The 23,368-nt window shown below is 37.3% G+C and overlaps 1 protein-coding gene across 2 annotated transcripts in view; it reads right to left on the bottom strand.

Annotated features, from left to right (window-relative positions):
- Positions 1 to 1,635: 1,635 nt before the first annotated feature.
- Positions 1,636 to 23,368, bottom strand: part of UBN2 (ubinuclein 2) — a 43,683-nt gene continuing 21,950 nt past the window's right edge. The window contains exons 7-17 of one of the 2 annotated variants that reach the window (XM_066183561.1): positions 20,118 to 20,188; positions 19,309 to 19,438; positions 17,849 to 17,967; positions 17,098 to 17,211; positions 15,646 to 15,789; positions 12,274 to 12,324; positions 10,859 to 10,901; positions 8,662 to 10,200; positions 4,437 to 4,683; positions 3,657 to 3,746; positions 1,636 to 2,687 (exon numbers count right to left, since the gene is read on the bottom strand). In XM_066183561.1, the coding sequence (XP_066039658.1) occupies positions 2,638 to 2,687; positions 3,657 to 3,746; positions 4,437 to 4,683; positions 8,662 to 10,200; positions 10,859 to 10,901; positions 12,274 to 12,324; positions 15,646 to 15,789; positions 17,098 to 17,211; positions 17,849 to 17,967; positions 19,309 to 19,438; positions 20,118 to 20,188 (2,598 nt within the window). In that variant the 3' untranslated portion in view covers positions 1,636 to 2,637. Of the gene's footprint in view, positions 2,694 to 3,656; positions 3,747 to 4,436; positions 4,684 to 8,661; positions 10,201 to 10,858; positions 10,902 to 12,273; positions 12,325 to 15,645; positions 15,790 to 17,097; positions 17,212 to 17,848; positions 17,968 to 19,308; positions 19,439 to 20,117; positions 20,189 to 23,368 lie in introns of both variants that reach the window. The other variant, XM_066183559.1, reaches the window with a different exon arrangement.

Genomic DNA, 23,368 nt, shown 5'->3' with positions numbered 1-23,368 from the left:
AGTTACCTGCTGGGGGCCATTGTCTGAACTGATGTCACAAACAATGTACGGTCATCTTTATTTTCATCATCCTAGTATCTGTTTCCACAATAAGTATTATTTTACTTGTTTCCCAAGACTGAGAAGCTCAATAGGACACAGAGGGAGGACTATTCCTGCCCTCAAGCTTTAGAGAGGATACTCTTCAATTGAAGATGAAACATACTTCCAGGAAGAAAGGAATTTGCGCTGAAATACTGAAAGGGAATTTGCGCTGTAGTTATAAAGGGCTCCAAGTCTCCCAGTCTAAAATTTCAGTAAGTATGAAGACAAAAGATGACAATTTGAATGGGATGCCTTGATGAGGAAAACACAGAAGAGGTAGAACTCTCTCAGGACAGGGTCCTTTAAATATATTGCTGCCCAATGGCTCACTACTGCAATACCCTTAGCTACGTGCATCGTTTAAGTTCTCAGGTTTGACACAGTTCAGAGAATTAACATCCTGCCAGAACTGTTGGGCCTCAAAGTTGGCTTCCTTCAACCCTTCCTGGAGAAAAGAAAAAAACGTCAGATGAAGCTTGCACTCTAAATAGTTTATGGTATTTTGACAGAATTTGTGCAGTATTAATGCCAGGGTCTACACAGCCGTATGTGTTTCAGCTCTAAACCACAATGGAGATGCAAGCTTATCTGATCAACACACCACATACAAAACATTAGTGCCAGCTAAAAAGCATTTAATTGGCAGATGCTGTGGAGTGAAACTAATGAACTAATGCATCTTAATTCAATCTGTCTTTCACAGAAGTGTTGTGCAAAAACATTTATTGCTGAGCTCAACCCAACATTTTTATACTAAATACACAATATATATTATTTTAAATTTATGTATATATATTTATATAAAATTAAAATGAGCTCTAAATAGAAAAGAAATTGCTGTCTGATCTAAGAAAAATAAATCACATGTAAAAGAAACCTCCAAGCTCTAAGTAAGATAGCAAAAAACATTGAAGATTCACTATTCTGGGATCAAAGTCTCTCTAAAAGGTGTGAGATAACCAGCAGTGTCTGGTTCAATCTCAAGTCAAAATACCAGAAAAACTATTTACTAAGAATTTCAGCATCTCTGGTCAAAGGAATGTTTCAGGGTTGAAGGAGAAAGGCATCATACTGGTTTATTTGCTCCTTTTCCCTATGACTTATTTTAGTTTCTGCCATTCTCACCTTTTATCTGACAGCGTAAAGGGACTCAAAAGCAAAGTTCTGTCATAGTGTCAAAAGTGCAACACGTGCTGGATACTCCCTAATCTTACATGTGAACTGGTTGATGTATTGCTATCAAAGAAAAAAAACAAACAAAAACAACAACAAAAAAACCCAAAAGTAGAAACAAAAACCCCAACAACAACAGAAAACAAACCAACCAATGCCCCAAAACAACCCCAAAAAACCCAAAGCCAGCTCTGCAGTCTTATGCTACCATGTAAGAAAGAGTTCAGGTCAAACTCCCCAGGCCAGCAGGGGCTGGAAATGCTGGAGACAACCCACTCAGCCCCCAGAAGAGAAGGCACCTCTGGTCGCTTTTGAACGACTCCTCTTTGGCTAATGCCTGAAGCAGTATTAATCTGACTCTGGAATAGGTCAATCAGCTTTCTTTAACCAGCAAATCAATGTAATGCATGGCTTCTGGGAAGAGTCAGGTAAAAGATGAAGCCTGAGAATGAGAAAGAACTGGTTGTGGCTTATGAAAGACATGAATAGAGTATCTTTTCAGTAGCAAATAAGCACAAGGTAAAAGAAAGTTTAAGAAATGGAGATACCGAAACATTAGTGTGATTGAAAAAAAATAAGGGAAAGAAATGTTAGTCTGGCCAATAAAATGTGGGGTTCTTTTCATGTAAATGAATTTCCATCCCCTTCCTCCCTTAAATAAGAACTTTGTACTAAAAAAACCCTGAAAATAAATCAAACAAATAGTCTGTGTCTCACATATTGATGTACCAGGAGATCTGTTTTTGAAGACAATTAATTCTCTATCAAGACTGCATACATCTGTAGGCTCCCCAAAGCCAAACAGCCTTCTAAAGCTGGATAAATGCCCATTATCAGAAACTGCTTTTTTCTAAAGGTTTAATTATAATGCAAAGTATCCCAGCACCATCTCTACTCTACATAACCTTTGGTCCACAACTGTTGAGTACACTCAGGACCTACACATAATCTTACACTGGGAACTTCGGGCACTAAGGAAGTGGATGATTCCACCTTATACAGTGAATGGAGAAACCTATTCTAGCTCCTTTCACCATTTCCACTCTTCATTGGACTTCACCCAGAAACGAAACATTGGTGCTGCTGTGGGTTTGACGATCAATTTCTTTTAAGGGCCAATCAGAGCAGATAAAAAAGGTTGTTTCCTTAGGCAATATCAAACTATGACCAGTCTGCATGACCAGGAGGACCAGTCCTCCTTTTCCTTCTCTCTTCGATCAAGTATTGTTTTATTTTTCTTCTTCCTCTCACCACAGTGCTTAGGATCAGAATATGTAAACATTGACAGAAACAGCAGCCCTGTGACAATAAGCACTTTCCCAACTGGGCAGATTCTGTCAGCCAACCAGAACTGCTTCAGCTCCCTTGCTTGTCCAGAAGTCACTGGTTTTTCCGCTGTAACTTAGTGTCCCCTTTACTTTGGCCTCCATCTGTAGCTGAAGAGATAAACAAAAGAGAAGAATAAAAGCATGAGTGATCTTTTGGTTTTCATAACTTACAGTAGGAGAGACAGGAATTTGGCAGGTTCAGCTTTAACATCAACAAAAAGGACATTGTCTTTACTGAGAGGAAGACTTTGCATGTTTTCTGTAGTTTATTTATTAGAAATAGCATTGCTGAAACCTGATAAATCAAGTTTCATACTGTAACACTGCCCAATTTTTTGGTGCTGAGAACTCTCAAATGAAGAATGCCCACCAACCCGCTGCCACCCTTTGCGTTCCCTCTCCCGGCCCCCAGAAAACAGACTACGGGTGACAAAGAAAGGTGTACACTCTAAACTGCACCTTCTAAAGGGTTCTGAAAATTTTCCTGCTCTAAACCTTACAAACAGAAAAATAAAATGCTCTGCTTCAAGTTTCTCTTCTCAATCAAAATACGCAACTCCTATCAAGCAAAAAATTCCTAAGGAAAGCAGGTATTCCGTTAAGAAACCATCCCGCCATTCACACGGGAATATACTTTTATAAGAAACACGAAAAGAGCTATTAGCTGCAAGGTCAGTTTCTCCTTCAAAGGGGAAATGAAAACTTTTAGTGGAAAAAAACTTTATGCAGCCTATGAACAATCATGTTAGTGTCCAGTTAGTACTATTCCTTTTTTCCCCACTAGTTGAATTTGTACACTTCAGTTTCTAAAACTGCTGTAGTAAAGCATTGAAATTTTTGAAAGTTTTTTGTTCTTGACATTGAAGAGAAGGGAAAAAACCCCACATTCAGGTTCCAAAAATACTGCTACAATAGAGTAAGTTCTGCCAGCTCCTCTCAGAATTTGTCCCTGTCTTGTGTCTTCTCGAAACTAAGTACCAGTGTACAATATATTTTAGTCTGAGGCAGAAATCTGACTTTTAAGTTAAAATAACTTAAAAATAAGTAATACGAAATATATCATGTCTTTACCTGTGTAAGCTTGCTGCAAGTGAGCAGGCAGAGGTGAGTGAGACAGTGTTGCTGCATGCTGAGCACCTGGCTGTAAACCCTTCAGTAAGTCTGGGGAAAAAAAAAAGTTTTTGTTTTTTAGTGTAGCTGTAGTAGCAGGCTTATCTCCACAACGAAGAATAAATACCTGATAGTATTCTGATGGCTGGAATAAGTCAACAGAGAGAAACCTATTCAAATATAGTTAGTCAGAAGTCAGAGCAAGGACCATGCCTTGCTACTGGGATGCAACTCTTCATACCATTTTGTTTGGCAGAAAGACCAGTATTTCATATAGCTTAAGAACATAAATAGCTTCTTTGTAAGCAATCAGAAAAAGTAAATGCCATCTTGGTTGATAGCTCTTCATAACAGAGCTGTTTGATATCTGAGGTTATTGAGTTAAGACTACTTTGAGGTATCACCATATTTAGTCTCTTATTTGAACTGTGACACTTGAAGACTTTTAAACTATACTCCTTTCTAAAAATAAGGTATTAGAAGTTAACCCAAAAAAAGTATGTTCAAAACTAAACATGTACTGTGAATACAACAATGAAAATAAACTTATCAAAGGTGATTTATAACACTTAGGTAATTATGTAAAGAAAATTTTTACCAGTGAAGGTAATCCCACATACTCTCCTGTAGGGATTTTCATGAACCAAAACTGAGTGTCATGGGACTTTATTGCTTCCCTACTCAATTTCCATTTTAGGGATGCATCTTTCCTTATAGCATAGTGTCATTAACTCCACTCACTCTGAGTTAGGCTGTGGTGGAAAGCCGCTGAGGTAGATCCCGAGGTGGTTGTCGCTCCAGCTGTGTCTGTCCCAAAGCCAAGCAGCTCCAAGGGAAACTGGAAGGGCACAGTCACAGGAACAAGGCCGCCCAGCATCCCAAAAGGAGTTAATGGTGCAGACGTCACGTTCTGACTGGTTACAGACAGGGGTGATGCCATGAGAGTCAGAGGTGAGGCATTAGCCAGTAACGACGCTCCTGCTGTTGACTATGCAAAAAAAAAAAAAAAAAAAAAAAAAAAAAAAAAAAAAAAAAAAAAAAAAAAAAGAGAAAAAAAAGAAGCAGCACTTCAAGATTTTTAAAGATTTGAATTGTATTCTTCAAGGGTATAAAAATCAACTATTCCCTGTTAAGTGTTGCTCTGCTGAGAAGTGTATTAAACTATTAATGAATATTCACTTGTCCACCTAGGAAGTCTTCCCAGCATTCATTCGCTGAGCAAGCACAATTATATCGCAGATTCAGACATAAGAGTATACATAAACCTCTCATGTTTTTCTCATCAGCCTTACAGGTAATTTCCTTGATGTCCTTTCTAATTATGCACTGGGTCCAGTGCATAAATTATCCAATGTAGATCTGAAGTTCTTTAGAAGTACAGTATTACACTTCTCCCCTTTCCAAATCTGGGTCTTAACAGAACATTATTTCTAAAGAGGCTGCAGAGAAACAATGAATTCTGAAAATTAAGATTCATATGTAAGAATCCCCAAACTTAAGAAGTCATGTTAGCAAAATGCATACATACATATGTATACAGAGGTGCGTATGTACATGTCAGAGGGAAAGACAAAAAAAAATCTCCACTCTAAATATCCAAAATGAACTTAAATTCACTGCAGTTTTAAAATAAAAATGCAAAATTAGTCAGAACATTTTAGCTGCAACAGCTCCCAAATCGCATTAATTTCTCTAACATTAGATCAGCTCATTCTCATTTAACAATCTTTCTTTCACTACATATACAGTAATTTCATGTGCTAATGTTCAGTTCTCTAATTATATACTACAAAACAGTATAGAAAGCACTTAGAAACAGACTCCAACTCAGATATTGTAGGTATTTGAATTATAGAGACTCAGAATGGAACAGGATTTCAAATCTGTGCATTTTTACAAGGAAGCCTCAACTAAACCCAAAACTTAGAATCATTTAAATGAACACATGAGCTTAAAATGAAAACGACATTTCATGGAGTTCTGTAATAACTTACAGAAAAAGCAAAGTGATGAAATCTTCTAGCATGGATAAAGTTTTTATTAAGTTTTTATTACCAGTTTTGGTCTTAAGATGTTCTGATGAAAGCAGCTAAAGAAAGGACACTTGCTTCTTATGAGAAAACACGGTATTTTAAAACAGTGGCCCTGTGAAGGGTATTTACCTACACATGACGTTCCTAGCAAGTGCTTATATTGGTCATCTTAAAAGGTATCAACTTCTACAACATACTCTATCCCACAACCAGAAAAAAAAGAATGAAAAGTATCAACATACTATTATTCTCTTCTGCCTTTAAAAGTACTAATTTCACTGTAAGCTTATGTACAAAAAAATGACAACAGTTCACTGTCTTTGTAATCTAGTAAAGGGCAACAAAATAAAAGCCATGCAGTAACGTCTTGCAACTGTGAACCTCTAAAATGCCTGAAAACAGAAACTTTGTAAAGTGCTCTGCCAAGATCTCGCTTAGTCACTCAAAAAGGAGGGGAGAGAAGTACAGTGAAGAAAAGAGCTACAGAGCATGCCCTATAGGAACTGCAGTTCAGATATTTCTATTTAACTCATGTACAATAGTTCTTAAAAGGGTTCATCCTGGTCATGTAGATCTGAGTCATTAAGATCCTTGGAAGTCTAAGCCAGATTCTGCTCAAGAGAACTAATGGTAGGTAGAGTTTTTAAAGGAAATCACACATGTACTCTTTGGCTTTGTGTCCTTAAGAGGTAACTTTCTGTGAGGCTTCAGCAGGTATGAACTTGTATTCTGGTAAATAATTGTGTCAATCAGAAGTGGAAAGGAGGGAAACACTTCTTGGAAGCTCCCTAGTTAAGAATGCCTTTATTATCACATGAAATCATCTAGTTTCATCTTTAATGTAAGCAGACGAGAATATTATAATGAGCAATGCAGGTACCAATCTCATGTTCTAATAGCATCTCAAATAGGAATGAAATCCCTAATGCTTTAAAGGAAAAGAGATTCACTTTCAGTCTTATGTGAAGAGGAGTAACTAAGTCCTTAGTACATTGTACCTAACAACTAGTCTGAAACTGACGACAGTTCAGCAGCCAGCTATTAGACCTTTTTTAGCTATACAAAAACCTCTGTGATCAAAAATCTCTTCCCCTTTAGTGTACTTGAACTGAGAGGTAATTTCATTCTAATCTTTCCTTGAATGTACTTCACTGATAAAGCTTCACAATGTATAGCAGTAACAGCCATGGTTTATCTTCTTTGATTTCATACTGTTCTTCTGAACCATTTTTAGGTTATCAAAGTAATTTCTGAAGTGCCAAAAAAACCCACATGGAAGGTCTCAATAATTATTGTAGTGATACCATATGCTGCTCAGTATCTCTAGCTGATTTTTCCCTTTTTATATGCCAACACACCTTATTTTGCTGTATTATAGTACAGACTCATGTTAGTTGATTATTCATCACACATCCCCACACTTCAGTGCTCTTCAGCAGGACTGTGGCCAAAATGCATTTTATTACTCAGGTGGATCAGTGTTTCTAACTAAAAACTTACTTGCCTTCAACTACAGGAGGGTTTGCCAGAATTCATCTCATCATCCAAAACAACACTGCTTACTTCCCTTCTCTGTCATCTTTAAGCACTACCACACCCGTTTCGCATTTTTTTCTACATCACAGCCATTGCATCCACTGGATTCTGCTGATTGCACCAAGAAGAAACAACTCTCTTCCCAGTTCATTCATTGTAGCCTTTTTTGTCTCCTCCAGGCACCTTCCAGAGAGTACTCAAACTGCACTGTACTTGGTTCAGCTCTTCTCCAGACCCTATGAGGTACCTCAGTGGCCTGAACACAGCATACAGGCTGGGGTTTTTTTTTCCACTCAAAGCACCCAGAGTAAGTGACTGCTGTGTCAGAGCCTGCCAGACTTTTACTGCTGACTGTTTCAGTACAGTAGGATGAAAGACCATAGAAGCATCTTGTAAAAATCATCTTCCTCCTGTTAGTCAGCTGCCTTAAGAAGAATTTGATGGCAAACTACAAGATAATAAAATGTTGCCACAAGCCAAGTATACATCGCTCCCATGCAACAGCAAAGTGCACTGTTCAGAATAATGCAAAGTTTTTCATTTGCTGTATACCAAGAATATATTTTACAGCAATACCACTTTTCTTAAGTATTGATGACTTCAGCATAGACAGCACTAGAGAGAGGAAAACATCCAATCATCTCAGTAATTAAGCATTCCCAGTAAGAAGAACACAGCTTGGGAAAGCAGGTTGTCTTCTGGGTAAATAATAGGTTTATATGTTTTAGAACAACAGTATTTTCAAAATATTTGTTTCGTTTGATTGTTGTCTTATCTCTAGTGATAGTGTAAGCTTTCAGTTTCCAGAGTATTTATATGTTAATGGAGTGTCTCATTCAGTTTGACTAGACCTTAGGAAATAAAATACATAGTCAAAAACACAAAAGAAAAGCCCTTGCAAGTGTTAATTACAACTACAAGTCTTGAATTACACTAAACAACAAGCAACTAAACTCTAGTTTTGAGATTAATCACAAAGCCTGACAACAAATGTACGAAGTCACCTTTTACATGACCACCATCATTACAAATATGTATATATGAGAGAACACACAAATCAAATAATGCAAGTAAATACCACATCCCCTGAAAATATGGTCACACAAAGCTTACCTTTTCTAGTGCTGTTAAAAGAAAAAAGTGAATTCTTTTCCACAGTATAGACCAACAGTTTACAGTGAACACTTGTTCCACACTGATCCTTGCATTTCACAACAGCTGGAAATACATATTCTTTAGTGTGAAATTGTTTCATCAGTATCAGCATTATGCTTAGAAAGGTAAAAAATTAAATTTATAACATTCACAAATCAAGATAAGATATACCAAGAATGTTTACAAAATAAATGTTATAAACATTAAGGTAAGGCTCAAATGTAAACTTGTTAGATGCATACCTGCACGCTGGCTGCTACAACTGGAGACCCTGAGGCAGAAGATGGTCTGTGTGGAGTTGACAATTGTTTGGTAGCACCCTGTGTTCCACTTGCTGCTCCCCCAGACAGACTAGTCCTACTAGCTCCAGTTGAGTTAAGGTTACTGCCTCTGCTGGCAGGTACATTCATTCCAACTCCACCCAGATTATTTTTACCAGCAGTTCCAGAAGGAGAAGAGTTGGGCAATTTTGAAGAAGCCTGAGGGTTTTTTGCAGGCTGAAGGCCTGAGGTGCGATTAGAAGACAGCAAATTCACTGTGGGAGACTGCCTGCTCATATTTACACCACTGGTCTGTTTATGAAGGGGGTTGTTGCTGGAGTGACCACTCTGGGAAACTAGTGCACTTGAACTGGAAGAACTGGGTGTTGTTGCAGGTCTGGGGGATGAGGTGGACTTGGATGAAAATTTAGGTGATGCATTGGGCTTGGGTGTCACAGAGGGCTTAGATGAAGTGGGCTTGGGAGAGGCAGCAGGTTTGGGAGAGGCAGCCATGGAGAAGGGAGGCTTGAAACCCTGGGAAGAAACTTGTGACACCATAGCCTTGGCTAAATAGTTACTAGAGGTAGAGGTGCTGGATGTCGTCCGAGAAACCAGTGGGTGAGACACTTGAGAGCCACTTCCAGATGAGGGATTAGACAAAGGCAGGCGATATAGTACAGACTTATCTTGAGCCTTGATGACTGGTGATGAGCAAGAGAGTTTGGGATTACTACTCAATTTCACCACAGGATTGGTCTGTGATTTACTAATAGTTGCTTGTAAGGGAGATACGTATTTCTGTGGTACAGCTGAATGCTGGTGCACCTTTGGCACTTGTGATGTTGAGGAAGTACCACCTTGAGCCTCAGCAGATGATACCAAGATATTAGCATCCTTGGTTCTTTGAGAGGAGGTGGAAATAGCTGCTTGAGTCTTAGAGGAAGAAACGTGACTCTGAGAAGACGAGGAAGCAGCTTGGATCTGACTTGACCTCTGTAGTCCTTGTTGAAGTAGTTTGGCTGGCAAAGGCTCTAAAGAAACCTTGGGATTTTGAATTGAAGATCCAGCAATAAGGCCTGAAGAGATACCAGTGTGAACTAAGTCCTGGGGTTTCTTTGGTACTGGCCCTGTGTGACCAGCAATAAGACTTGATGAATGGGACGTTTGTGTGGGCTCTACTTTCTTTGAGGTTGCCAGAGGCAACTTACTCATAATGCTTGCTAGTTTCTCTTCCCTCAGCCCAGGGCGAGGTCTGGATGTTGGTGTGTCTATGGTGGACCCAAGAGGTGATCCCTTGGCACCATTATTGATAACGGCCAGAGCATCAGAAACAGAGTCCAGTGAGGGTGGGTGGAAAGAGAGGTCTTCATCCAGTGAGTCATCCAAGCAGATCGTCTCCGGAGCTGCTGTGCAGCTAGAGCTGGCTGGGGTGCACAGAGCTGCACTAGAACTCAGTACAGTAGCACAACTTGAATTGACTGAAGACATACAGGTTTTCTGTTCTTTTTTTGGACTAGAGTCCTGAAAATGAAGGGATAGGAAACATCAGGTTTAATAGTCTTTCTGAAATTGATTTAAGGTCATCTTTAGTGTAATACTTTTATTCAGTAAATTCCAACAAACCAAAGACCTAGTATTGAAATTTTCATATTAAGATACTTATGATACCTAGGTGCTGGAACCCTGTGTGCTAATTCAGTATTTGGATTTAAAAATCTAGCAGTGTTGCTCCACATAACTAAGTGTCCCATACAGTGAAGAACAATCAATACTGTGAAGAATCGGGTAGCTGATCTGATAACTTAGTAAAACGGCTACTGAATTAAGACAACACCTGGTCAAATGAGGAACTCTATACTATGGTATCCTTCCAACCACATTGTTTTCCAGTGTTGCCAAATTTAACACAAACTGAAAACACACAAAGCTCACATTCAAAAATGTGAAACATCACTGGAACTAGTACCTCTTCATAGTCAATCTTCAAAATACTAATACAACTTAAAGTGGCAAAGCTATACAGAAGTATCTTTGAAGTAATGCACCACCAAATCAATAAACATTGCATGACAGAAACCTTCTGCAAGGTTTTTTTCGGGATCAGAGGCAGAAACAGGTTGTATCAAATGGTCACACTGGACCATTAAGTGAGTATTCAGATATCTTAATAGGCTTTTACCTTCACTTTGGGTTTAGGGGCCAGAATCACCTTCTTCTTTGCCCTAAAACAGAAGGGATAAATTTTGCATCAGAAGACCAAAAAAAAAAGGCAAGTAATTTTCATTTTAAGTGTTATCCTGACTATATCTCAATAAACTAGAATGATGACTGCAGGAATCCAGCTTTAATAAGAAAACATCCTTGAAATGAAAAACGGTTTAAAATACAGGGGGAGAAAAAAAAGCACACTATCAATTCATTTTCTGCTCATGTATCTCTATGTAAATTAATTGCAAAATCAACTGAATTGATGATATAACCTGACATACAGATCAGGATATATCCAGAGAACTGGTTTTATTTTTCTGATTTAGAGAAACTTCAAAATATCAATTAATTTCAGCCTCTTAATAGTATGAGTTTATTTACTTAGTAGAGCTTTGTCTACACTGTGAAGCCTTCTAGAACAGTAATATAATTTCACTTTTTACATTGACATTTTTGTCCCTGAGGAGGATGCTTCTATTCTTATTTATTTCAAACCAGATAAAAACAGTTGTCTTTTTCCCCTCCACAAAAGTGTTTTGTTGCTTATCAACTGTTAAAGCAGTTGTACATAATTTGTTTGTTGCAAGAAGTAATTTAGCAAACTGTCAGATTTTCTTCTGTAATGTACACAAACTGCAGTTACGCAAGTAAGGACAGCATTAAGGATTATTAGTTATTGGCTTCAACTTCGAGGTTCAGCATTTCACACTTTATTTCTTCAAGGGCAATCAAGAGATTTACATCTTATAGGCAATTTTTGATCCTTTCCTAAGCAACTAGAAATGCACCTGGTTAAAAAAAGACTTTACTGTAGGTGGACCATGACTCAGTTTTGATGTTACATAGGAAAATATCCTGTTAATCAAATTTATCACGAAAGTTGCAGTCGGGGCGTTATTTAAAGTCATGACAATTTATTTGAATTCTGACTGAATGTGGGTGGCTCCTGAGAGGCACACAGTGTTATCTGAAAATGAAGAAGATAAAATCCCACTAAGATACACAGACTTCTGTGATAAGAGGTATTTTTGAGGAAAAGAAAAAAGCAGGAAGTACTGCAGTCTGAGTTCAGTTTAATATGCTGAATGTCAAAATTTAGGCAGTGTGTAATGCTTTGAGTATAAGGTATTAATTCAAGAATTAATAACCCCTGAAGTTAGCTAGCCACTTCACAAGTGAGTTAAAATATAATGCCACAAGAACATTACAGTTATATGCCTAACTTAAAGCATTAAAAAAAAAAAGATTATAAAGATCACTAAGTATATTCAAACAAATCCCAGAGTACCTCCCTTTCCTTCCCTCTGTCTAAAACAGGTAGCAGGAAGATGAGAAAAGATGCTATGCACAACCTAGATCTTAGCAAGTTAACACTATTATACTCACGGAGCAGAAGTGAGGTGATTGTGAACACTTCGGCTTTCTTTAAAAAGCATCCTAAAAGAGTGGTGAGAAAAGAAACATGAAGTGATTTCTACAGCGACAAACAGCATATGACCACCAAATACCCAAATATCCTTTAGTTTCCAGAATCAGCCTTTGATTATCTGTCCCCAAGGGAACTAATGATTACTTTGTATTGCTATCATGGTATAGGTCTTGGCATCCATAAACAGAAAAACCTAAAAAAATTGTAATAATTTGTGTTTATGCTCAAAATACCTCAGTAAACAGCCAAGCAAAAATCAACATAAGAGAATATTATTTCCTTCAACTGGACAGAAGAAATGCACTTTGAATGCTCTCTCCTCAAAGACTAATAAAATACTTCAAATATAAAATAAAAGATTACTGTAAACTCTTCACACTACATGTTCAATACACTGATCACAGGCTTGGGTGTGTGATTATTAATCTTGCTTTTTTAAAGCACAGAAGATGAAAGTCAGAACACAGTAGCCAAGCTTGCTTCTATTTTTCTTCAGTACTTTTAGTACTGAAAAAACTTTTAGTAAAGCTTTTGCAAGTTTAGTAACAGAAAAGCTTCAGGCTGTTGTGTATCATTTCTCTAACTTCAGTTACACTGGACTTTACACATACATATTACTACAGAGCCAAGAAATGGCAAGAGCCAGTATGACAAATCTCAACACTTCATGTGCTTTTACTCAATGTTTTCAGCTCCTGAGTTGCCAAGTGGAAAGTGAAAATGATTGCTGACCTGTATCTATCCTACAGCTTACTATTCAAATACAGCTATGAATAGACAACGGAAACTTGGTCCCCCTGTTTCCAGATAGGCAAACTAGGACAAGACAACATTTTCTTACAAGCACTGCAACTGCATTGGCACTGACCACATAATGAACAGCTGTCTAAACAAGAGCTTTTCACCACCGATAATACAACCTGCAGAGCTGCAATAATTACAAAAAATCAGAGTATCCAAAAATCTCATGTTATCTGGTAAGAAAACACTGACATCCTCTCACAACAGCTCAGTGCCTTACTTCTCAGATTCTATTTTCAGCTCCATTTTCACATTTTCTTCACCATACAAACCTCCAAATCTGCATTGCATTGTTCTATCAGACTGAATGCCTATGAAGAACATCATGGAGCAAAACCAACGTTCCTCGTTACATGTTTAATGTGCCACCTCCCAACCTATACAGCTTCTCCAGAATATTTCCCTCCCCACCTCCTTCCTTCTTGGTGCTTTATCCATTCCATAATCTTTTCAAATTGGAAATGAAAATTCAAAATTAATCACAGGCCCCAGTAATTTGTAGCATCATCCTTCAGGGCTAAAGACAATTTTAAATACTATAAAAGGACAGAAATCATAGACATGGTACGAACAAAGGACAGAGCAGTGTATGAGGTCCCTTCCAACCTTAACAATCCTTTGATTCCGTAACTTCCAGTTATGATCAATACCTTACCTCCTGCTTCCTTGTGAAGCTATAAGAAACAAAGGAACAGTTACAGTTCCTTACAGTACAGTTAACTTTGAAAGTGCAAGAAATTTTTCTTCTAAGCTGAACCCACAAAGTTCTGGTACCGTAGGCCTCTTGTGATTAGTAAGAATTCCTTAAAAAATACATGGTCAGTAAATCAGTTTCAGCATTAAATACCTAATTTTCTTTCCAGTTTATATGGCTCCTTTTCACTTGAGACCATATATAAAAACAAAAAATTATAAGCCTTCAGCATAATCCCTAACCTAGCACCCCAGCAAAATGAGCATTCAGAAACTGAATTATATGCTGCATTAGGAATTACCACTGCCAGACTCCAGGAAATACTTTCTTTTCCTCTTTCCATGCCTAACTGTTTGACTACAAATTACAATACATGACTTCCTTAACAGAAAGCAGGAAAGTGCCTCCCAGTAGATACAGGACAATTTGTAAATCATCATGGTACTAAAACCACCCAGTTAGTAAATGAAGTCTTGCGGGTCAACAGGAAGTTATGTTCTGTCACCTGTTGGGGTTTGTTTGGCCTGTTGATGATTTTGGGGGGCATTTTGGTTTTTTGTTTAGTTTTCGTCTTTTGTTGTTGAAGCCAATTGTATGGATAGTTTAAAAGTTCATGGAAATTTCCAGCAGACTTATCTAATGGAAAGGAGAAAAACTTATGTTTTATGGCTTTCCAATACAAAGTTTTAATATGCTTCACTTCTATGTATTCTTGAATCACCTCACACTATCTCTTGACTATTTCTCCACTATCATCAGTGATCTATCTTCCATTCTTAAACTAAACTGGGATTCTCAGTCTCATCTAATTCAATAAAATCTTCATAAACAGATAACATCTCACTCGTTACCATACTTACACAAAAACTGTATCACTGAACAAAAGTCAGTCAGCTGTATGCCAGGAAGTATAAAACTTAATTTGTTCCTTCTGTTACTATTTAACCAGCTATTTCTACACTGACTGTTCTAAGAAATATCTCAGTACAGTTATTTTCACAGCTTGATACCGATTTGACTAAACTAAAATCAAGGTATTCTTGAACAAGTTGATTAATTTTATCATTTAGCTTTTACAATTTGGTTGAGGTTTGATGAAATTATCTTTTGCAGTGGGTGCTACAGAAAGGAAGAATTCAGGCCAAACCATACTTGCTTCCCCCTTCCACTCCAAACCATTTGAAATCTCTGCCAAATCTGTATTTCACAACGGTTTACTATTGCTCCCATTTTATTTCTCCCTCTCTTGTGTGGGTGTTTCTTCCTACGTCTGTAAGAAGCAAGTATAGAAACTGGTGTATTTTTAACTGCTATAAAACAGAGCATCCCAACTGCAAACAAGAAACAGAGAGCAAAAACCTTAAGTCTGTTGTGAACGCTGCTATCGAAATTCTAGCTTATAATTTTAAAGCCTGTGTGAGCAGTCTGATAATGCAGTGTTCTAACATACAGGCAAAACTGACTTCTAGATCATTATCACTTCCTATATCACATAAAGAACTTTCCAAGCTGTTACCCTCCCACCTCATACTTCTCCTCAAACGTAGCATCACACTTCATGCTGTGTTAGAAGCATCAGTAAATTCAGTTTCTAGGAGATAAAAGCAAACACCTCTCCAAGGGAAACAGTAGGGTTTTTCACTCTCAGGCTTACAACCATGACAGAAAATCCATTTTAGAAAAAACTTCTTCTAAAAATATTCCAGCTTCACAAATACACTCCTATGTTCCAACCAATATCAACAGTACACGGTTGAGTCAAATGTAAGAATAAATATGAACCAAAGAAATTGTTAACACCAAAATGAATAGATAAATAAAGCAGGTATCTTACCTTGCCTGCATCCAGCCTTTAGGCCAAAGTGGTTTCACTTCTGTTTCCATAAAGGTTTTGAGGTAATCTTCAGCAGACTGACTTCTATTTGGCTCTAGCTCATAACATCCCAGCTTGATCTTGACAAGATTACACAACAGAGACCTGCAAAAAGAAACAAAATAAATATATTGAAAGACACAGTCCTTTCAAAAGCTCAGCAGAAAAAGGCTAAGAAATTGAAGTTGCTGTCCATTGATACTTGCAGGAAGCGCTCAGTTCCAACTGTGTTTTTTGGAATTTTGTACTGCACGAGCATTGCCATTAAAAACTGGTATGGTCTACCGTTGTCACTTCTCCATATCCAACAGACCATTGCTCTTATTTCCATCCTACTATCATTTTGTAATTAATTTGATATTATCTTTCTGGTTTTCTCATAGTTGGAACATCTCCTCTTACTTTGTTCACAGTGACCTCTCATACATCTGAAAGGAAGTGAAATCCATTCTACACTGAGTACTTCAACAGAAGATTCTTTTTAACAGGGATTTTGTCTTTTGTTCTTAAAAATATAAAAGTGCACATAGTTAAGTAACATCAGCCTTTCAGAGCCTCCTGAATGAAAAAAACAACAGATTTAAATCTCTCCCGTCCAGGTCAGTCCAAGCTACATTGCTTGTACATATTTAATTTCTTCCCTATTGTCTTCACACACTGAAAAGACTCACTGAGAAAAGTCGACCAGCCCCTATTAGTTATATAAATATATATATATACACACACACACACTTGTACTAAAATTATCTTAGATCTTGCATGAGAAATTACTAATTTAGAAATATCTGTTTACTTCAAAGTCTTGATTATTTAAATAATAGTCACCTCAGTTTTCAGAAAAATCTGTTCTAGGAAACTAAACTCTAGTAACTGATCACTTCAGATAAGAATCTCCGCTACTCTTGAGAAATAACAAGAATTTGTGTTCAGTGGGAACAGAAGGGGTTAAGATTAATGTACTATTCTAGTTGTTGGACCGGGAGGCTTGTCAAATCAATACCACAAATCTTGATGGCCTGTCCTCCTGTGGCAGAAATCTCTAGTGCTCATTGGTATTTTGAAACGTATTCCTAGAAAGGTGGGAAGCATTTATAACACAGCTTACACACCTGTTTTTTGCCTAAAGAAGCTCAAAGTCCTGGAGACAGAAAATTTTCATGTATTTGGACAAAGCAAAAAAACAAACAGTGAAACTTGAAAGGGTTGGACACATGATGATTTTCCTTTCGAGTTAAAGAAGGTGTTTCACCATTACAGAATTCCAGTTTGCCTATTTAACAGCAACACTCTTCAAAACTTCTCTAAGGTGTAATTGTGGAAAAATTATTTATTCAATCATGAAATACTATCCTCTTGGACATCCCTTTATAAAGTCAACGAAAATTCTTGGTGGAAAAGATAGTTCTGTCTTACCTCACTGTGTCATCCCAGTGAAACTTCTTTCTGGGTCCAACAACCCTCTTTCCAGGCTTCTCATCATCATCTTCCTCTGATCCATTTTTCTCTCGTTCATCTTCTGCTTGCAACCTACAGTTGGAACAATTATTTTCTTCAGAGCTATACTAGACAGACAAAATATTTCATTGAACAAGGAGTGTCATTCTAGGTGTTAGGGGGGAAAATAACCCACAGAGGACCTATTTTCAGATTTTTCCTATACTTCCTTACAGGATAAAGAGTTTAATCTCCCTCTCCCCACTGCATTAAGACTCTCAGACAAGTGAAAAGGACACACTGTAGAGATGCTTTCATTGATGCCCCTATAAGCTTCAAGCAGTGCTTTTACTGGGAAGTGGCAGGATACTTGTCAAACTATTAATACCTCTACAAGTCTAAAATTAGTTAACTATGATTGAAACGACTACAATGAACAAGGACAAAATATATCAATAACCTCAACACACCATTCTCCTCCATTAATCCACAGTTTTAGGAATCAACCAGGAATCTTTCAGATTATTTTTTCTATCAAGATCTATCTCACTCAGTTAATGGAATTTCTCTCGGGCATCAGACAAGAACACACAAAATTAAGTATTTTGTACAATTCAAGAAAGACCCCCTTAAACTGGAGCTGATTTTCTGAGCTAAGGAAGTAAACAACATGGATACAAACTTCCAACGGGGTTCTAAATAGGCATGCACAGCCTCCAGAATAACCTACTTGGCATTCTTGGCTTGATTGCGGGCCTGACAGTCTTCTTGATATTTGCATAACTGTTCAGGCATGACGTTACTGACAGCCAGTTTCAGCTTCTGCAACGGTTCTCTCAAGCGGTCATCCTGTGAAAAGAAGAGCACCAAAATAATCCTACTGGATGTGAAATAAAGAGCATTTCAGATAGCTTCATGAAAACTTCTGGATCACTCCCACGGTAACATTCCCAGTACTATTTATGGACTGCAACAGACATGTTCTACATGGCACTTGAATCATGTTAGGTGCAACAGCATTATACACATGCACGTATGCCTCATGTAAGTCTTGAGACCAGAAACAACAGAAGATAGTCACAAATAAATGTGTCATGAATATCCCAAAACATTATGGCGTGATCTCTTTAAATAATGCTTTTAAATTAAAATAGGGAAGGGAAAAAAACTTAAGGGGGGAAAAGTTAGACAAATTGACCAATCAATATCTCAACATTTGCAAGTAAATATCCTATTAATCAGGTTTCCAAAAACTGTGGTGTAAAAACATCCTAAGTAACAAAATATGAATATATATTATATTATTCAAGTGTTAGATTGTTATTAGATGCAATTTATGTACCCGAAAGGTAAGGATGATGTATGTAGAATTGTCTCCAAATTTAAGAACTTCAAACATTAAGGTAATATACTGTACACTTTGCTACTTGTTTTAAATTCACTTTCTGCATCTTCTGACTTTACATTAATAATTTTATTTGCTTATTGAAAAAAATATAGAAGAATATTTTAGTGTATCTGCTTAGAAATAGCACTTGAATCTGTTTGCCTTATTAGCAAGTACCAAGATGTCTGTGTTCATCTTCACATCCTCTGCAAGGTTTAGTCCTGGATTTCAACTAAAGAATCTGGTCAGGGTACTCCAGATCACAGATAACTTTTCTATTCAACAGGAAAACAATCTTCAAAAGAAAAGTAACTGGAAATAGCATTCCAAGTATTTGTAAGACCTAGTCAAAAAGGGAAATTTGAACAAATAATACAGGCTGGGTCATCTATTTTCCATTTAGCCTTCCTTTTTTCTTGATACAAAAGTGAATTAAAAAGTATGTTTTTTTAGCCTATCATAACCATTATTACTGTGGCTTTCTAATTCTGCTGCTTTGATATGTACCCTGTGACTACAGTAATACTCAGGGATGACAGCAGAAACACTCCTTCATAGCCTGTACCCAGCTTTCGAGATGAAAGCACTTCATTCTCAAATAAAGACTCGGAAATACTTAAAAAAATTGTTCCTAATGTAGTGACAATATTAGGTATATATAAAGAAGCTTTTAAACTTATCAACTGATCCAAAAATACTTTTCTTGATTTGAGGCTGTGCGGCTTCTGCTCTACTCTGCTGCATTTAGTCCTCCTCACCGTGACATAATTGACTCCTGCTGGAGCTCCTCTCCCCATCATTACCTGGACATTGAGGTGTAACTTCTTGAGGCGCTTTATCAGCGTGTCTTTATTGCACGGCACAAAAGCCTCCAGGTGTGAGTACACTCCATTGCGGATGGCAGGATTCACCTCCTGTAACTGCAGCTCAATACTGACAAAACAAACAGGAGACACTCGGTCAGAGACGCACTCCAAGGTAAAGCTGACATCTGAACAAAAACCTAAGGAAGCTTTGGAAGCTAGGCATACTCAAAAGAGCAGCTAGGGATGCTTTCAGATAAGCTTTTTTATAAAAGGAAGATGTCCTGATCAGTGGCAAGAAACCATTCATATACTTGTCCAGCAATGTTGAACACTCATTCAAATTTAGTTTACACCCATCACTGTGAATCAAAATTGATACAATTTAACCGTTATAGTCTTCTAGAGATTACTTTTGCTTCTTAGAATATTAACACAAATCTTTCTATATTAAACCCTTAATTGAAGATTACAGAGAAAAAAAATCTGGCGTTCACCCTCATGAAAGCTGAAGGTGTTTTGAGTTACAGAAGTGGGAGACAGGAGCAAATAATGGTAATTTTGTTGAATTTTACACATGAAGTCAAGGACCAGGGCACTACAAAACACTTTACACTGGATAAAGACAGGCAGGCATGACAGGAATTGTATGCATATATAAATCTCTTTAGCTAATAACTAGCTTAGACTGATCTACCTTCATTGACTTTTAAGGGCTTTGTTGGAACAACCTCAATAATACTTCCTCTTCTGTACTTTTCCTTTCACCCCCTTTCCAAAAAGGGAAGGTTCTACAGATAAGCACTTACTCCAGAAGAATATTATTCATGTCTTGCGTGAAAAACTTCTTCCTGCCTTCTTCATCAAACATCTTGGCAGCCTGTAAATGCAAAAAAAAAAAGAAAGCACCCAAGTTCACAGAGTGTTTTGAACCAACAATTTTTGTATCTTTACTTTTACAACCATATCATATTCTTATTTTCCAGATAACATTACTTGGAAAAGAATAAAGAAAACCAAGCTATTCTCAGCTGTTTAGAAAAAACTGAGGGTTCTTATTGTTATACTCAAATATACACACCTTGCTCTAGGGCAGACAGTCATTCTGTTTAGGATCTGCCTGGATCACTGGTGTTAACAGTCATCTTTTGAGTAACCATTAAGAAAAAGGTAGATGCTTTATCATCTCACCACCCCCAACATTCCACTATCTCTGTTTTAAAAAGAGAAGCATTGTTTGACAGGTCATGAAGGCAAGAGTATTAACTAACACATTTCCACTCGATCTTTTTCTACCTGTTATGTGCCTCATCTGGTTACATATTCCCAGCTTTCTTAGAGCTCTCTCAAACCTTCACTGCAATTTGTACAACGGGATTATGTATGCTAGAGGAATACCTCATCCCTCTTCTCTGCTGCTGTCCAGTATTCTTGGCATCTTTAGACTGTATCTCTAGTATTTTTGTGTGGTCTCTTCTTGAGTCTGGCTGGGGGAGGGGAAGACAGCCTTATATACATATTTGCTTTTATCAGAAGTTTTTACTGATCTTACAGGAATTTCCATGCAGAATCTCTTTGTTCTTATCACCCAGATACTTTTTTCTTTTCCCCACAAGGAATGACAGCTTATGGGACAAAGCCAATTCCCCATACCATTCTACAAAAATCAGTAAGAACGTTTCTCTAGTGTACATCTACTCTGCAGAATTTTAGAAGTCAAGAAAAGAGTCCCACTTTGAGCGGCCTGCTGTCATCTTACATGTTGGCATTGGGACCAGACAGCCATATCTAGAGAAGCTAGCAAATTATATGCATGCAGAAAAGTAGGCAAGTGTGGTATCATTATAGTGATTGACAAACATTAGAAGCAGCCAACATGCTATGAGGCTGAATATCCAAATAATAAAGAATCTTACAATTATGTCTTAAAAAACCCCATAGAATAAGGACTTGCAACAACATAGCTAAAAACTACAAGTAAAAGCAAGTGATTAAATTATTACTATTAAACACTTACTTTTCTTGCTCTTTGTAACTGACCCATTTAAATTTGAAAGAAAAATATTTTCTAGAAGTTGCAAACTCTAAAATGTGCAGGAAGACAGTGTGACACTCTGTCAAAGCTGTAAGGCAGCCCGTTGTCTGAATGCTTTATCACTTCAGTCGTGAACACTGATACTGGAGTTTAAGTTTCTGCAAGGACTGCATTCCACTCATTGTTTTCTACCATAAATTCTGCTGCTGAGGGGATGGTACTATCTGTTTAAAAATACTGAAGCATTTGTCCTGCTGAAATAATTAGAAAGGTTACAGATGCCTGCAAGTGATAGGGTACCAAAAAAACAAGTCAGAAAGTCTTAAATCCAGTGCCTTTACATCTAGTTAACATGAGGATTAGAATCATCATCTGGTTTATATAAAGCAGAAGGAAAAAGCTTTAACATTTTGATCCTAGGTAGACCTTGAAAGGCAATTCCATCATTATACTATTATGCAGGACAGCATTGCTGGCTTTTAAAGAGAGCAACACTGGCAGATTCAAAAAGTTCATCACTATTACTAACTATGGTTGGGTTTTATTTCCAGAGTGATTGTCTTGACAGTGACCTTCAAAATAGAAAAAAACCTCTTATTTACTTTCCTGCTTGTGCACAATATTGCCTTCTGTCATGGTAGTTCAGAATAACCCACTCAGGGAACTAAAATGCATTAATCTACCAAAGAAGTCAGGAAGTTTTTATTCCCTTTAGTCAGTGGCTGTCTAATCTTATTATTTTTTTAAAATCTTGATATATTATACTCCATCTGTGGAGCATAAGCTTCTTCTTACAGCTTTATAAACTTTTCTTTGTGCTAAAGAGCTCTAAAGCTGCAAGAGGTCTGGTAAATATTTGACAAGACTCATTTTTAGAGCTCTTTAGAAAATGTCTCATTGCAATTTACAGGAGGTACGGAAGTTGCAATGTTTAAGTCAACATACAGTCTAGTTGTTCCCCAAGTATAAACTTAAACTTGCTCTGCTTAGCCAGGAAGCTTTCAGGAGACACTGTCAAAAATGGATGACAGAAAAGTTCCCAGCTGGTCTAGTGGAAGGTATCCCCACCCAGAGCAGGAGGATTGGAGTGGATGATCGTAAAGGGCCCATCCAACCCATTTTACGATTCCATGAGTAGTTATGTTTTCCAAGAGCCACTGAATCAAAGATGCCTCCCAACTGGTTTGGAATTGTTATACAAAGAAGCAACGTGAATTAGCTTGGGGTAGGTCACTAACATTTCCTGACTTTTGGCCTAATCTGATTCTGCACTTTTGCTAGAAGTTTATGGTTGATTCATAGCAAAAGAAGCCTACATACTGAAAGAGAGACAGAAGCTCCTTCGCTTTAGTAAATATTAATTCATTGGCTGTATTTAGCTTGGTCTGTTTAAAAATAAGTAAGAAAACTAGAAGACATTTCTATACAGGTAAGAGCAAAAACTCTACAACTGTTTAAATTATTTTCCTTTTGTACAAAAAAGGTAGTATAACTTGAACTGCTTTTTCAAAACTTACTATGAATAAAGAAAAGCTGCACTTTATTCTAAGTAAGGAAAAGCTTTAATAACATAATCTGAACAAGCAACAAATTTATTCTCAACTTAGGATAACATCCACAACTGAAACAAGGAGTATGTAATACCTTAATAGCTCTGACCCCTTTCAGTAACTTACTGGGCTATTCATAACTTGTTAATTTAACATCTTTCATCCCATTTTTGAGAAGTTCAGATTCCATTCTAACCTTCCAGAAGAAAAAGTGCAGTTTTGTGGTTGGTTGGTTTGTTTTTTATAGTTGGGTGGTGGTTTCTAGTTTTGGTGGCTTTTTTCATTTGGTTGGGGTTTTTTTCCCTTCTTTTTTTTTTTTTTTTTTTTTTTTTACTGACAAGTTAAAGCCAAAAAACCAAGACACAGATTTGAAAGCTGCAGTCATATTTCAGGTTACCTCCTCCAAAGTAAGAAAACACCATTCCACTTCCAACAAACAGCAATTCAGGTAACACTGGTGTTTCCATTATAAAGA

Source organism: Chamaea fasciata, unplaced genomic scaffold, assembly GCF_029207755.1.
Source record: "Chamaea fasciata isolate MVZ Bird 193981 ecotype frontalis unplaced genomic scaffold, bChaFas1.0.hap1 SCAF_5, whole genome shotgun sequence".
In the NCBI taxonomy this organism is placed as follows: domain Eukaryota; kingdom Metazoa; phylum Chordata; class Aves; order Passeriformes; family Sylviidae; genus Chamaea; species Chamaea fasciata.
The sequence above is the reverse complement of the archived record's forward strand: the minus strand, read 5'-3'. Positions and strand labels throughout refer to the sequence as shown.